The 16,085-nt window shown below is 39.7% G+C and overlaps 1 protein-coding gene across 2 annotated transcripts; it reads right to left on the bottom strand.

Moving 5' to 3' along the window:
- Positions 1-3,160: 3,160 nt before the first annotated feature.
- On the bottom strand, positions 3,161-15,803 carry KBTBD8 (kelch repeat and BTB domain containing 8). 2 transcript variants are annotated; one of them, XM_042929925.1, is made up of 4 exons: positions 15,723-15,803; positions 14,933-15,143; positions 9,695-10,809; positions 3,161-6,450 (listed from the first exon to the last, which is right to left on the bottom strand). In XM_042929925.1, the coding sequence occupies exons 1-4, from the start codon at positions 15,736-15,738 to the stop codon at positions 5,987-5,989; spliced, it is 1,806 nt and encodes a 601-aa protein (XP_042785859.1). In that variant the 5' UTR covers positions 15,739-15,803; the 3' UTR covers positions 3,161-5,986. The 2 variants fall into 2 exon arrangements, with proteins under 2 accessions (XP_042785859.1, XP_042785860.1); XM_042929926.1 differs by lacking the exon at positions 14,933-15,143 and having other exon boundaries at positions 15,723-15,797.
- Positions 15,804-16,085: the final 282 nt, after the last annotated feature.

Raw genomic sequence — 16,085 nt, 5'->3', positions numbered from 1 at the left:
GTAAAAAGAGACAAGGTAACTGAGGAAATGTAAAATGACATTATTCTGAATGAATCATGGAATTGAACTTGACTAAGTTCAGGAAAGGTCCCCAATAGGGACTAATGGATAGTAGAAAAAGCAGTGGGGTCCATGGGTTGGCATCTCAGTGATCCCCCAAAGCTGGTAACAGGGTTCTTGAGCAAGAGAGTTTCAACAATAGAGGTGGTGGCTGTGAGACGTTTATTGCATATTTTGTGGCATTTTAATAATTTAAAATACATGATTGAAGAGTGGAAGTAAATATTGTATCATGGTTACCTAGTCATACTGGACTGTGCTCCCCCTCAGCAGTCATAAAACACTTCCCACTTGCACAGATGAAAATTGTGCCTTTATGGCCTAGCAATTTCAATCTCTAAATGTTTACTTTGTGACTGTGCTTTTTCTTTTCTCTGAAATGCCAGCCATATTGATTCACCTGTATGCGTGTGTGCAACAGCTTGCTTGTGTATACACACAGTATCTGGGCTAACACAGGTTACCAAAAGAGAAAGGAAAACCAGCAGACTCATGAGCCAGAGACCCAACTTTCTAGGTTCTTGAATCTTCTACCAGAGAGATACAGGTAGTCAAAATCGAGTATGGAGAATGAGAATTAGGGACTCACTAGAACTGGCGTAGTTAATGCTACCTCTTCATGTTTATATTGAAAAGCACTTGAACTCTGTCTACCAAAGTTCTAAGTCAAGAAGTTTCAGTATATCCTAGAAGCATAAATGATGGGAAAATACTTTTCCCTCCACTCAAATCCATTATATAAAATGACAGATTTCACTTCAAAAAGACTAAGCAGATGTCATTTTACATCATTGCTCTGAAGATTTAGAGATACCAGATCACTTACTTTTTGTATTTGCAAAGAATTTTTCAATAAAAACCACTGGCATACAAAACCAAGATTTTAAAATGGCAACTCATGGGCACTTGGGCGGCTCGGTCTGTTAAGTGTCCGACTTCAGCTCAGGTCACGATCTCGCAGTTCATGGGCTTGAGCCCCACATCATGCTCTCTGCTGCCAGCACAGAGCCCTCTTCAGATTCTGTCTCCTTCTCTCTCTGCCCCTTTCCCACTCTCTCTGTCTCTCTCTCTCAAAATAAACATTTTGAAACATTTAAAACATTAAAATTAACACAGTAAGTCATTTTAAGAACAAAAATAACAGTACTTCACAAGCCTTTACTTCTTGTTCTTCAACTTACTTGAGGGTCAGAACTCATAACAGGAGTATATTAGCATAATGATATAAAAATGGGATATCCAGGTGGGGTGACAAAGAGAAGGTATTTTCCCACCTCATCTATTCCCTCATTGATGATCAATCACAGTTAAAAATTACAGTGGATATTTTATGTAACAGTGTTGCCTTAGAAAGTTGCTACCTCTTCTTCAGTTTTGTTTGGAACTAATGGAGCATGTAGGAAATAGACTAAGGTCAAAGTGGAAATCTTTGTTCTAATCCCAGATGAACTCCTTATTAGTTAGATGACCTTCAGCAATTCACTTGGTCTTTGTGTTTTCTATCTGATGAAATAGGATTGTAGGGGTCCTACCACATCTCAGAGTTCTCTAAGATTTAACTGAGAATTCATTTCTTTTTTTTACAAACACTCATTGATTGCCTAGGGGCACCTGGGTGGCTCAGTTAAGCATCTGACTTCAGCTCAGGTCATGATCTCACCGCTCCTGAGTTTGAGCCCTGCGTTGGGCTCTCTGCTGATGGCTCAGAGCCCAGACCCTGCTCTGAATTCTGTGTTTCCCCCTCTCCCTGCCCCTCCCTGGCTCATGCTGTGTCCCTCGAAAATAAGTACACATTAAAAAAATTTTTTTAAGAAAAACGTTAAAAAAACCCCCACTCGTTGAGTGCCTAGTATATGCTAGACTCAGATCCGAGGTGCATAATGAATAAAATGAATTCCTTGCTTTCATGGAGCTTACATTTCAATGGGGGAAGACAGGTGGTATGGGTGAGTAGAGTTGGAAGCAAAGTGTTCTCTTTTCCATAATGTGATCAGGGAGGTCCTGTCTGGAATTTTAATAGAGGCTTGAGTAAAGTGGGTTGTCAGGGCTTCCCTGGCTAAAGACACAGCAAGGATAAAGGCAGTGATGTTGGAAGGGCTTGGCCTGTCTCAGGAATGGCAGTCTGTGTGGCTGGAATAGAGTGAGCTGGTGGGATGTTACCTGAGGTTCAAGAGGTGGGGTTGTGAGGTGTCGATCATGTAAGGAAGGAGTCTGGCTCTCATCAGAAAGGAGATGAGAAGTCATCTCCTGGAGGGGTTTGAGCAGAAGAGGGACGTAATCTGGCTACTGTGTGGAGAACAGAACAGATTACAACCAGTCCAGGGTGACAGAAGGCAGACCAGTTCAGGAGCAGTGCATTAAGGTGGACAAGGTAGGCTAGTTTAGACTACAGTGATAATGGTGTTAATGGTACCTGGTCAGAGTCTAGGTATGTGTGTATGTATATATATATATATATATGTATATATATATATATATGTATACATATGTATATATATGTATATATATATACATATATATATATATATATACACATATGTATACATATATATATATATATACACACATTTTTAATGTTTTTATTTATTTTTGAGAGAGAGAGAGCGAGCGAGAGAGACAGCAGGGGAGGGGCAGTGAGAGAGGGAGACACAGAATCCGAAGCAGGCTTTGGGCTCTAAGCTGTCAGCACACAGCCTGACATGGGGCTTGAACCTGCGAGCCACAAGATCATGACCTGAGGCAAAGTCAGATGCTTCACCAGCTGAGCCATCCAGGCGCCCCAGAGTGTAGGTATATTTTGAAGGAAGAGGTGACAGAATTTTCTGATGGATTGGATGTGAGGTGTGTGACAGAGGAGTGGAATAACAAAAGTTCAGGCCAGAACAAACGCATCCAAGGTATTAATGACATAAGCAAGCTTGCTTTGGAGTTTAAAGAGCATTATATAAGGTGATATGAAGTAGTTCATTTTGTCTCAGAGGCCAAATATTTGAGAGATTAAAATCTGATTCCATTCTACTACGACAGAAGGTATTTCATGTTTTTCACCAAATTTTAATTCTGTACAACTCCCTAGTCAGAGGTCCAGTTACAACAATGGTAGTTTTTAATCAGAAAAGGTTTTATTATAAGAAACAATGCCATCAGGTAAAAATGCAAAAAATTGTGCAATTATGGCAAAATGTTTAAAAATACCTACACATTTGCCCCCAAAGGACTACAGTACTTAACTACATACCTGAGCACTGAACATTGAATGCCATTTTAAACTGCTTCACGTCGGGAATCTGATTCCTTGCAGAGCACACCCTCTTTTCTTCAGGCACCCATGAAATCAGCCTGATGCTTAAGCATCATCTTTGCAGGATAACAGAAAACAAAGATGGAAAATAAAGAATACGGTTTCTACTTTCCTATAACACAGTTACACCAAGTCCAGTTTCCAATGTGTAAAAAATACAGAGGAAAGTGCTACGTACATTCTTCAAATGCAAAAACGAAGTTCAAGTGGGACTGGCATATGTTAGCCTAGATTTTAATTCTGTAGTCCCCATTGTGCCTTTTACTTTTATTCTCATCATCCTATGCAAATGTACCTTAAATATCTAAACACATACCCACACAAATTACTAATCTTAGTTTTCTAGGACCTCTTCTGAAATCATTTTAAAAGTGGCAAAATATCCCAGTTATATAATTTAAACAAATAGTTCTTCGTACAAAATTCAATATATATTCTACTCCTGTAGCAAATTCTAAGCCTTGGCTTTGACACACTATACTTAGATCACACCCCCGATATAAATTGTTATAGCAAAGGATCGACTGTTGTGCAGGTGAACGGAATAAACCTACTGCAGAATTGACCACAGTATATTGTACCCCTATATGTCACACAGCACGTGTAAATTGCTAACTCACTGTTCTATGTCATGTTTTCAAGTAACACATTGTTCTAAATAAACACAGAAGATTGTCAAGAAGCGGCAGGAAATCTTAAGGTATTCAACAAAGCTTCCAAAAATAAATTACATGAACATCTCTTGCAAAAGTTAGGGATTTTTGTTTTGTCCTCCCGTCTGCGATGCAACACTGTAAAGATGCTTCAAAACACTCACAGCAAAAGCCCCCAAACAGCATGTAGATAAAGGAAAAGAGAAGAAAAACAAGTGGTTGACAAAGTTTATAAAGAGATTATAGACATACTATCAAGGCCAATAAGAAACCACATATCCAACTTCCCCAAGACTTGATTTTAAAATGTTAATTCTATAAATGCTGTCCACTTTAAATTCTGCTTCAGAAAACGTTCCTTACTTGCAGAGGTCAAGGACAAGCCGTTTGGAAAGTTTCTGAAAAATGAGGTATGTGAGGCAAAGAGGCAATGTTTTAAATTTGTTTCACAGTATCACATTACAATTTGTGCAAGAGTTTCTAATACAAACCATGCCAGTTTGTTTTCCTTAAGAGAATCAAAATATTCTACTTGAGGACAGACTCCGGGCTATCCATCTACTTTTTATCAATTATTCTAGGCATAGTAAAAAACAAGTTACTGATCCAAATATCCACCTTAGGTATGACCAGCGAGTTGGTTTGTCCTTTATGTTAATAACTAACTGACTGTTAGAAATTCATCCGTTCAATATGAAAAGAGATTTAGTACCTATAATGCTATGGTTCTACTCACTCACCCTTTTCCTTCTCAGTCACCTTCAGCTAGAACAAGGTTTGCAATGTAAAAATATACATTACTATTAAGTGCAAAAAATGAAAAAAAAAAAAGTGAGGTTTTAATGGTCATATGTAACTTAAAAGCCATTAAATTAGACCACCGAAGGAGTTCCATGTTTCTGGAAAACAAAAATGTAAAAGCAGGTGTAAAACTTCACATTATGCTCTGTGCAGAAGAGAAATAAGTTAACTTTCACTGTACCGATAATGAAGGGACAGGTGGAGGATGGAAAAGGAGGTCAGGCAACAAAATGGCCCGTGTTAGTGCAAACTGAGAGTAATGTTCTCACTATTCTGAGTCCAGTTAGATATCTTGCTGTCATGTAGGCAGAGAATCCTGTGAAATCACAAGAGTTCAACAGGTAAAGTACGATGCCACAAAACCAACAGGCCAATGTGAAAGGTAAGCATAGGCTCAGACAATTTAAACCTATCTAGGTATACACATGAATTCACTTATACCAGCACCAGCCACCTGTGAATTTAAGCCCTTTTCGGGATTTGTAAATAATGAGACAGTGTGAGCACACGAAAAAGTTATCAACAAAAAAACTACTAAAAACTTAGCTTAACTTAAACTTCTGTGGGAAATAGGAAACAATCAGACGAAAAGCTCTAAGACGTATTTGTTTTCCTTCAGCCTACTCTAATAACATATTTAAATCTCAGTACACTTGAAAACAGTACACAAATGTGTGTGTGTGTGTATGTATATATATATATATATACATACTAAGAATGAGGGTCTAAGTTAGTGCTTCTCTGTGTTGGAGAGGTCACAGCTAAAGTCCTAGTGATATTGCCTCAAATTTTTACCCGTATTTAAAATAAAAAGTCACATCAAACTAGTTTGGATGTCTCTGACCAATAATACCCTAACTGCTCTTAAAAGAGTGCATAGTTGTTGATTCATCTGGTATCTCAGTGACGAATTATCACAAAATTCTATAATGAAAAGGATTACTTTTATACCAGAAAAAAAAAAAATGCTGATAATTGCACTTTGTTACCTTTTGCTTAATGAAATGAAAACATCACAAGGATGAAAAGAAATCCCTCCTACACCATAATCTTTAAGAGCACCCATTGCCATATATAAACTCTCTCAGCTTCTTAAATACTGACAGCACTTCTTGTATCATTGTTTCCCCAAGCCCAAGATGCCAGTGAGCTCACTAAGGCCTGCTACTCATTAAAGTACTTTCTGAAGACACTGAGGATAGAGTTTAGCAACAGCACATTCAAAATGCCGGCCAAGGTCCCAGAGACGATCTGGGGTCTCGTACACTTTCATCCACTGGTCAGTGACGTCGTCATATTGGTAAAGGGAATTTTTCCTGCTGGTTCTGAAGACGTGTTCTTCAACGGTCACTTGAGTAGCTCGAACAAATAAATGGAGTTTATTCTGGAAAAGTACCAGTTTAAGGTACGGATTTATGGACTCATCACATGGAAAGTCCTTCTTCCGAGTCCATTTATTGAGCTCAATATCATAGGCTTCTACAGTGAACATACGTTGATGATTTCCACAGGTTCCAGCTATGTAGTAGATAGAGTCCTTGTATACAGCTGCTAAGCCCTGGATTCTAGGCACAGTCATGGGGGTTAAAAAACCCCAGTAGTCTTTTTGAGGCTCATAGAAGAGGAAAAATTCTCCTAAAAAAACAGAAAGAAAAACAAGAATATATATATATTTATTTATTTATTTACATGTGTCTTTTTGTTATGTTGAAGAGCCTAATTTTCTAAATATTTCACTTTCTAAAAGATTTCTTGTATAATCTCCAGAGATACATTATATAGTATAAAATAGTTTAAAATGTCTTCATTCCATGGCAGAACATAACACGTAATATTATAGTCAACCTGAATTGGGGAGGGGTTCGAAATAGGGAGGGAGAAGGAGTTACTTTGACTTGAAGACAGAATAAGAATTGAGAGCTTGGCTCCATTTATCCTACCCAATGGTATATTTCAGAAAATTTATTTTAAGCCAGCTCTAAAAAAGCATAATTACTAATGGTTAGCCAGTACGATCAGAGTATGTATACAGCTTCATCATGAACAAACCACTATACGTTTATGTGCTAATTACTTAATTAGAAGGCAGCACACGGAATTGTTCAGATGTGCGTCTACAGGCCATGGATATGTTTACTTTAGCACTGCCGTAATGCAAAGACAAATACTTAAGAGAAAAAAACACGGCTTTAACAGGATAGAAAACATACATTTCATGGAGTTGAATTTGGGTCACTTTTAATTCTATTTTGATAACAAAAGGGTGTGCGGAGACAGACTGCCAATATAAAAATGTCCGCATGAATTTAACTAGCAAAGATTTACAAGAGTTTGGCTAACTATAACATTTGTATAAAATCCTTGATTTAAAAATCTGGACCCTTTATGAACAGATTATATGATACTCCAATAGCCACACATAGTACAGCATAAGCTTCTGACTATTTATGTCAACTTTATTTATATAAAGAGGCTTTGTTTAGATTAGAAATACCTACTTCTAAATTGAGTTCCCCTTGAAAACTGAACTAGATTTACTCTTATCTACAGATTTAACGGACTACTCAGTAGTAGTGACACTATAATTTCCATTTTTCTTAGAGGAGCTTCTTAAACTACCACCTTTTGGTTGCACATCACCTACCCTCACTGACTTTTAACAGAATTCTTTTTTAATTTTTTTTTCTTTTTTTCATGTTTATTTATTTTTGAGACAGAGAGAGACAGAGCATGAACGGGGGAGGGTCAGAGAGAGAGGGAGACACAGAATCCGAAACAGGCTCCAGCCTCTGAGCTGTCAGCACAGAGCCCGACGCGGGGCTCGAACCCACGGACCGGGAGATCATGACCTGAGCCGAAGTGGACACTTAACCGAATGAGCCACCCAGGCGCCCCTTAACAGGATTCTTAATAAAGACAATAGAAATGAAAACTTTCTGGGGCGCCTGGGTGGCTCAGTCAGTAAAGCCTCTGACTTTGGCTCAGGTCATGACCTCATGATCTCCCTCTCAGCCCAGAGCCCACTTCAGATCCTCTCTCTGCCCCACCCTTGCTCATACTCTCTCTCTCAAAAATAAATAAACATGTTTAAAAAAAGAAAAGAAAAAGAAATTAAAACTAATGTGTACTACCTCTCTCCAATTTTTTTTTTTTTTTTTTTTTTTTTTTGAGAGAGAGACAGCATGAGAAGGGGAGGGGCAGAGAGAGAGGGAGAGATAGAATCCCAAGCAGGCTCCGGGCTGTCAGCAAAAGCCTGATGCAGGGCTCAAACTCATGAACCGTGAGATTGTGACCTGAGCCAAAATCAGAGTCAGATGCCTAACTACTGAGCCACCCAGACACCCCCTACAAATTTCTTATAAAAAGGAAAGATGACAAACAAAGTAAATTTTTAAAATCTAAAGTCCTCTTTAAAAGCTTAACCAGTGAAAGGCAATTAAAAAAACTTTTAGAGTCTCAGATTCCTCTTACATAAAACATAATCTCAGGTTAAACAATGTTCATTCCAGCCCTGAAAATTCTATTAATTCATTGTTACTTTGCTTTAGTATTTACATTAATACATAACCTTTACCTTACAACTGGGAATCTCTTAATTAATTATATCTCTACCAACTAACTGGTTAGCCAGCAAGACCAAAATATATGTAGAGAAATCTTCATCATATTGGAGGATATAACCTATGCAACCATACTGGACAGGTTATGTGTCCATTCTTATATTCCATTATTCAGCAAGACCAATAAACCTATCCATGCCCATGTTCCTATTTAACTAAAATAAGATACTAGTTAGTTAATACTCCTTTTGGAGAGTTAAAATGATATTGAAGTTTAAACAAATGGGTTCAGGCATTTTGTGTCAAATAAGGATGACAGCAAAGAATATATTTTTTTAATGGTGTAACAGCGAAAAAAATCTTATGTATCTATACAGAATCATCCCTTTTTTCTTATTTTATTAAAGTAACAGTGTGAGGAAAACATGTATAAGCAATTAAGAAACACAGGAAGAGGAATAAAGACGTTGGTAGTATCATCATCGCATTCAACATCCAAGCGACTAAAATGTCTACGAAACCGAACACAGGGAAAACATTATTTATCACCAATTAGAACCTTCGATAAATTATCTTATTTCTACTCACTTGGTCGTTCTTTCTACTACTGCTGCTACATCATCTTTACCAGAGTCCTAGCCTTCAGTAGTTCAAACAAAAAAAATGTTTAAAGCTAAGTCGATTTGATAGTCCCTCTTCATCTGTAATAGCAAACGCAAGAAAAAGTGGCACCCCAAGTTTTTCACTGAAAAAGCTTAAAAACATATTTTGAAAGGTATCACACACTGCGGTGAAATTAAAATCTAAAGACTGCAATTTCAAACTCTTTATAAATCCGTTTCATGACCTTGGCAATCCTAAGGTTGATCACAAAATTCTTTGTTCTTTTTTCTCTTTCAAACTAATCCACTAAGTTCCATAAAAAGTACTTGCTACATCTCTTGATTATGTATTATGGAAGAGTAAAAAGACATGTATCAGACTTGCTCTCTTAAAGTCTTAAAAACGGCTCTGAAATAGTTTTCCTCAGAAGGCCAAACTAATACTTATCAGATTATGTTTTGAAAAATACTTATTCTACATGATGTCAAAACACAGTAAGAACATAAAAACTTACAGGCTCATTTAAAGATGCCTGCCTTTGTGGATTCAAAAGCTGATGGTCTTTAAACATCCTTTCTAGAATAGACTGTTCCCACCAACAGATTACGGTAAGAAAGCCAGAGGAAGTCCCCAGTGAACCAGAACAAGCACCTGTTTTAATAGAAGTAGGTTATTCTGCTACCCTCTCATGGAGAATAAACCACTCAGGCACCTACCCTGTAAGACATAGATCTTCTCTTTGTACTCCACAGCATTATGAAACTCCATGGCAACAGGCATCGCACAAACGCTGGTCCAACAATTCTCTCTGCTATCGTAGCACTCCACGGATTTTAGTGAGTTTCTCCCATCACCTTCGTAAACACGACCTCCAATCGCATACATCTTACCACAGCAATACACCAGTTTGCAGCCTATTCTCGCTCGCAGCAGGGGGGGCTTGGAGAGCCACCTGTTGGTGGAATGGTCATACATCCAGAAATCATTTTCTGCCTTATGGTCGATGGAGACCTCGCTGCTGCTCGGCCTGTACCCTCCTGCAATGTAAATGTCATTGTCTGGTGATACGAGAATCCCCACTTCTCTTAGATCATTTGGTGGTTTGCATAGTTTAAACACTCTTCCTGTGACTGTATCTAGACAAGGCACTGTTTGCTTCTTTCCTGAGTGTTTGTGGGCAGCATCAAAACATATGATCATTTCGGAGGCAGTCATTCCAAGTCTCTGTGTGCAGCCATTGGTACCGGATGGGCCCTTTTCTACATAGCTTTTGGCTATAGCCTGTGCAAACTGAGGTGGGATTTTCTCTATAAAGGCATCCTCCATCAGAGGAAAACGTATGCATTTGGCAAAAATTTCTGGAAGGTGCCCTTCTCTTTCATCCTGTTCATGTTCAAACCACCTTACGATGCTTTCATAAACATGCTCTTCTCGGTCTACGTTTAAATCATCACTGTCTAATATACTTATCAGTTGGTCCTTTGTCAGCTGGAGAAACTCTTGTTCTTTGGTGACACACAGAAACTTCTTACGAATGTATTCTTTTGATCGATCTCCGAGTTCCTGATGACCATAATGATCAGCAAAGATGAAGACCCCAATAGAATTCTGCGGGTCCAAATGACTGATCATATACTTAGCACATTGGTCTTGGATGGAAGGAATCTGGAAGATGCTAGCTGCAGTGAACAAGGCTTGAACATTGGCCTCTGTCAGAACAACTCTGGAGGTGTAGGCATAGTTCAACACTAAATCCATGGATTCAGCTTCCACACCAACTATTCGAACTTCTTTTTGAGTACTTTCTGTAAGGCCGCTAGTGAACATGGATCTAGGAAGGAAAGAGTGGTTAATAGTATATCTGCGTTCCATATAAAAATTATGGTGGCAAATTTTTGGAGGTATACAGTTACCACAGAGATAACCTTTGTAACAGAAAAAAATTTCCTAATGTGTTTCCTGATATTCCGAATGGGGGTAAAAGTTGATCATCTAGCATAAGGATTTAGCCTGGTTAATCTCGAAAATCCTACTCTGAGGGCCAGTCCCCTTTATGCCAACTCTGAGAAAAAGAATATACCTAAATAAAGCACACCAAAAGATGCCATGAAATATTCCAGGACACCTTACTTTCCTTGGAGTCCCTATCCAACCTTCTTATCAGTTGCCTTAGGGACTTGAGATCTTAACTCACCAGACCAGTAAGAAAATTTAAGAACGCATAGAGGGTGTCAATGTAACACACTGGCATATATAGATTGATTAAACTTTTCATGTCTCAGTGGAAATGTACAAGGCAACTTGTCCCCAAAATAGATCTTTAAAAATTTCATCTCAGAAAAACAGGATGTTCTTCAGAAGTTCATATTGTCTACCTACTCCCTTTATCTTTTGAATGCTTCCTTCATCATTATAAGGAATATAAAGAACATCACTTCACTTTTCCTTCGACAGTGTGAAAAACTTTGCTTAAAGAAATATACTCAGTTTTCTCAAAGGTACCATATTTTACCCAGGTATATCTGAATATAAATAGATTATAGTAGGCTCAATATAATGTGTACTTTTTTTTTTTAATGTTTATTTATTTTTGAGACAGAGAGAGACAGAGCATGAGCAGGGGAAGGGCAGAGAGACAGGGAGACACAGAATCTGAAACAGGCTCCAGGCTCTGAGCTGTCAGCACAGAGCCCGACACAGGGCTCGAACTCATGGACTGGGAAATCATGACCTGAGCCGAAGTCGGATGCTTAACCAACTGAGTCACCCAGTGCCCCATGATACGTACTTCTAAAGAGAGTTTAAGAATTATTTCTTTGGAGATGACGGTTTTGAAAATCCCAAGCTTTTGCCTTTGAAAGCAGACTTTCTTATTTACTTACTTACCTACTTACTTATTTATTTATTTATTTATTTATTTATTTATTTATTTATTGTAAATATCTGCATTTGTGGGCTCTTCTTGGCCAAAATATTAAGTAGCCAAAAGTCTGACTCTGTATTTAAGTGTTATTAGTCGTGTATACACATCATTTGCCTTTTTTTCCCCTCCTTTAAGGCTTCTTCCTGGACTGCTGTTAAATTAAATACAAAAATCAAATCAAGGTTCTTTGAAAAAGATTTTAACAAAAGGGCTGTTTGCCCTTGGGTGCTTAATAGATGTCTATTGAAGAAATCAACCTAACATTTGTGATAAAGTTGTTGATACAGTTCTAGGCCCTTCTCATTTTACAATGCTAGGTTGTAAAAAAACATCCTTAACTAGTTACTTTTAAGATACAATGAGAAACACTGGGTATATACCTGGGTACAAGGACCCAGCTTGCTGCCTCGGTTCACCATCTCTGAGTCCTATTTTGACGTCTACAATGTAAATCTTAAGTTTAAGATCAAATGGGCTTTTTTTCATGAGTGAAAACTAGATGTCCCAATGTAGGAGCTGGTTTTCCAGTTCAGGTGCTGAAACACCCAGCTATACAGCTACCAATTAAAAAGAAAAATAAAGCCTTTCATTAGGCAAAGATTAACTCCCAAAGGAGAACATTACCACATACCCCTTTATCATGGGAACTCTACTGACTTGAATAGGCTGGCCTCACACACAGGAGCAGTGTGACACCTGATGAGTTCTCTGTTCTACTAGGTTCTTTCTGGAAATGCCACATAAAGATGGAGCATTTCCTCACACAAAATCCTGAGCAGCAGGAAGTTTCTAATAATCATGCAAATTTTAATTCTGACAGGTCACTGGGATCATGACACAACCATGCCAGATTTCAAGCTATTCTTATTTTTCCACCAGTGATGCAAGACTTAGAAACTATTAAGTATGTCTTCCTCGATTTCACATAAGGAGCAGCACCAGTGCCAAGAAATTTCTGTACAAATAGTTCTTGCAAGAGATAAGAACCTAATCCTTAAGTTTTCTAGCCAAATACCTTCATCTGAATTCACCTCTCTTATGCTTAGAAACTTTTCCAAGCATTTCCTTAATTTCTTATAATTAAGAAAATCTACTATAGCATATTTCTTTTAAGGTGATTAGTCCAAGTCTTCAAAACTAATTTTAATTAAGTATAAAATTTAAATGATACAAGCCAGAGTATAAAATTTCAGTATAAAATATAGACATTTTCACTTTCAAGTTTCAATTTTTTTTAACTATTCAAATTTAACATACAATAGAAATTTCTGAAAGGCAACTTCAAAGAGGACCCACTCCTGTTTGTTAAAAGTCATGATAGTGACTAAGAAGCTTGGCTCTAGAATCAAATCCAGCCTCTGCCACTGAGTAGCTGGATGACTTAGGCAGTTCATTTAACCTCCCCGAATCTCAGTTTTTCACATTTAAAATGGAAATAACTGTACAGAGACAGGACTGTGAAGACATATAAAACAATGTAGGTAAAGTAAGCTTAGCCCAGAATTTGATCAGTAGTAACCGGGACATATATTTAAATCCATGGATGAACTAACCATATCTAACAGAGAGTCCGGACAAGCAAATCTCCCCAGGCAGTTTCCATTACCAGGCCCAACTTCCTACCTTCTGTGCATATCATTTTCTTCTTTTTCCCTTCCAGCTCACTGCCTCATGATGGTTAATACTTAACAGTCCAATGACCTATCCCTAGGCAAGTCTTAATGGTTACATCATAAGCATCAGGCTATGAAGCGACTATATTTAACCCAGTATTCTGAGAAAGAGGAACCAGAAACTACGGTCTGGAACACTACACTGAAAAGCACCCTGAAAAAGAAAAACAGCACTTTCAGACCGTAGTTGAGAAAATTAGTTCACTGTCTTTCAGACACTATTAGTGAACACTGAAAGGCTTAAAAAAATGAGCCCTTGGGGCGCCTGGGTGGCTCCGTCGGTTAAGCGTCCGACTTCAGCTCAGGTCACGATCTCGCGGTCCGTGAGTTCGAGCCCCGCGTCAGGCTCTGGGCTGATGGCTCAGAGCCTGGAGCCTGCTTCCGATTCTGTGTCTCCCTCTCTCTCTGCCCCTCCCCCATTCATGCTCTGTCTCTCTCTGTCCCAAAAATAAATAAACGTTAAAAAAAAATTTAAAAAAAAAAAAAAAAAAAAAAAAAAAAAAAAAAAAAAAAAAAAAAAAAATGAGCCCTTGAAACCAAGGAAGTTAAACTCAAGCAGGAAACTGTCTGTATCAGTGATCTTGTCTTAAAGTAGGAAATTCTTTGTCAGATCCAGGTTTTAAAACTGTACTGCTGTAACTTTTTGATACCCAAAGAAGAATGCGATGAAAATGAAAACTTTACGTAAAAACACTTCTGGAAATCTTGGAAACGATCATGAGTCTGGAGCCTAAGATAACGCAGAAACTGTATTTCATTCGTTTTATGTCATTGCTTTGACCCCTGTAGCGTTAAAACAAACTACCGAATGGTAATTTGTTTCCCAAGGAACGTGCTAGTAAGTTTTACATTCTAAGAGTTACGGGCACCAGAGAAATATGTGTCATGGTTGGAGTTTTGGAACAAATACTAGATCAGCACTGTCCACCCAAACTTTTATCTGGGTTATACAGCTGGCAGCTCCTACCTCCGTGTGGCTACTGAGCACTTGAAATGTGGTTAGTTTGCCTGAGGCACTGAATTTTTTATTTTATTTAATTTAAAACAATGACGTTTAAAGAGCTGCATGTGGCCTGTGGCGGCCATGCTGAGCAGCACAATTCTAGATTTTGTAGTTATTTGCCGGAAACAAACAAAAATATATTCACTCACTTAAAAACCAACCACCTGAATTCTAGAAGAATCCATCAAGTCAAAAACAAGGGCTTAATAAAATAGGGCCTGTTACTTCTTTTAAGGAAACAAACTCGTGGGTTTCGTTTCATCGTCTCACCTCCGTTTTATAATCAAGTGGGCAATACTGAGGGACAAAGGGAACTCCGTGCGGACATCGACAGAAGTTTCTACCATCATCATACCTGAAGTAAGGGCTGATTGCAGCAAGAACGTTTCTATGACAGGAAAATGTTTTCCCGTGATCCACTTCCACTACAATGTCTGTCAACTGTCCTTCATCGTACATTGTTTTGAGTTGCTTAAGAATACTGCACGCATGGAAGGGGTCCATGGCATCATTGGCTGTGTCTGAAGATGGAATCCCATTCGGTGTTGGGGAAGACTTACTTAAATCTAGGAGAAAAATCGTACAACCACAAGAAGTTCCGAGCCAGTTACGGCGTTCACGCTCCCCCCGCCCCTAGAAAAATACATATTATGTGTAGAGACATACACCATCAAAAGGGACCGCGGGGTAGGATCTGGGAGAGGGACAGACAGGGCTGCGATGCAAGTTCAAGCACCAGTCTGTTCCTCCGGGAGCCCGGCGAGCCCGAAGCCCCGTGCTCGCCGAGGGACTGTGCCGGCAGAACAGTCTCGGCGTCTGCGGCGACTCCGCCGAGAGCCAGAACGTCCCAGCCGAGAGCGGAGGGCAGGAGCCTCACGAGGGAAGCTCGATGGATGGCGGCCGCCAGTGCCCCCTCAACCGCCTGATGAACGCGTCGGGGTGGCGGCGGGTACCCGGCCTCCCCATCGCTGCCCAGCCGGACCGCCCACCGCCCTCCACGCCATCCATCCTCCCTCCCTTCATCCCTCTCCACCTCCCCATCCTTCTCTCCGGCTCCTCGTCGCCACCTCCTCAGCTCGCAGTCTAAGCCTGGACCCTGGCCCACCTCCCCCCTAACACACCTCCCTAGCCACCACACGACCCACCTGCCGACGCGGCCATTTCTCTACGGGGCCCGGCTCCAGCTATTTAAAGAGGAAATGTCATTTCGCTTCTCTCGCTCCCGGGTTCCGGCTCTTCTTAGCTTCACCTGGCCAATGGGGTGGCCTATGCATCCGGCTCCGCCCCTAGCCTCCGAGTTCCATGCTCCGATTGGCCACGAAGTGCGCAAGGCGCTTCGGGGAATGTAGTTTTATTGCCCCCTCTCCCGCGTGGTCCGAGTAGGGCGGAGGCTCAGGCCGGTGATTCCTATTGGCTGGTTCTGGCGGAGGTGGAGAGCTGGGAACTCGCCAGCCTGTGTCTGTGGGGCGTGCAGAGCCTGCCGGGAGAGGTAGTCTTCTGGCTGAGGA

The sequence above is a fragment of the Panthera leo genome, chromosome A2 (genome assembly GCF_018350215.1).
Source record: "Panthera leo isolate Ple1 chromosome A2, P.leo_Ple1_pat1.1, whole genome shotgun sequence".
In the NCBI taxonomy this organism is placed as follows: Eukaryota; Metazoa; Chordata; class Mammalia; order Carnivora; family Felidae; genus Panthera; species Panthera leo.
The sequence above is the reverse complement of the archived record's forward strand: the minus strand, read 5'-3'. Positions and strand labels throughout refer to the sequence as shown.

Excerpts from the sequence above, each read along its gene's own strand:
- KBTBD8 (XM_042929925.1), bottom strand. Across the intron at positions 10,810-14,932 it reads GCAATCAGCCCTTACTTCAG|ATCCATGTTCACTAGCGGCC; the intron begins GTATGATGATGG and ends TTTCCTTCCTAG. Across the intron at positions 6,451-9,694 it reads GAAGATCTATGTCTTACAGG|GAGAATTTTTCCTCTTCTAT; the intron begins GTAGGTGCCTGA and ends CTGTTTTTTTAG.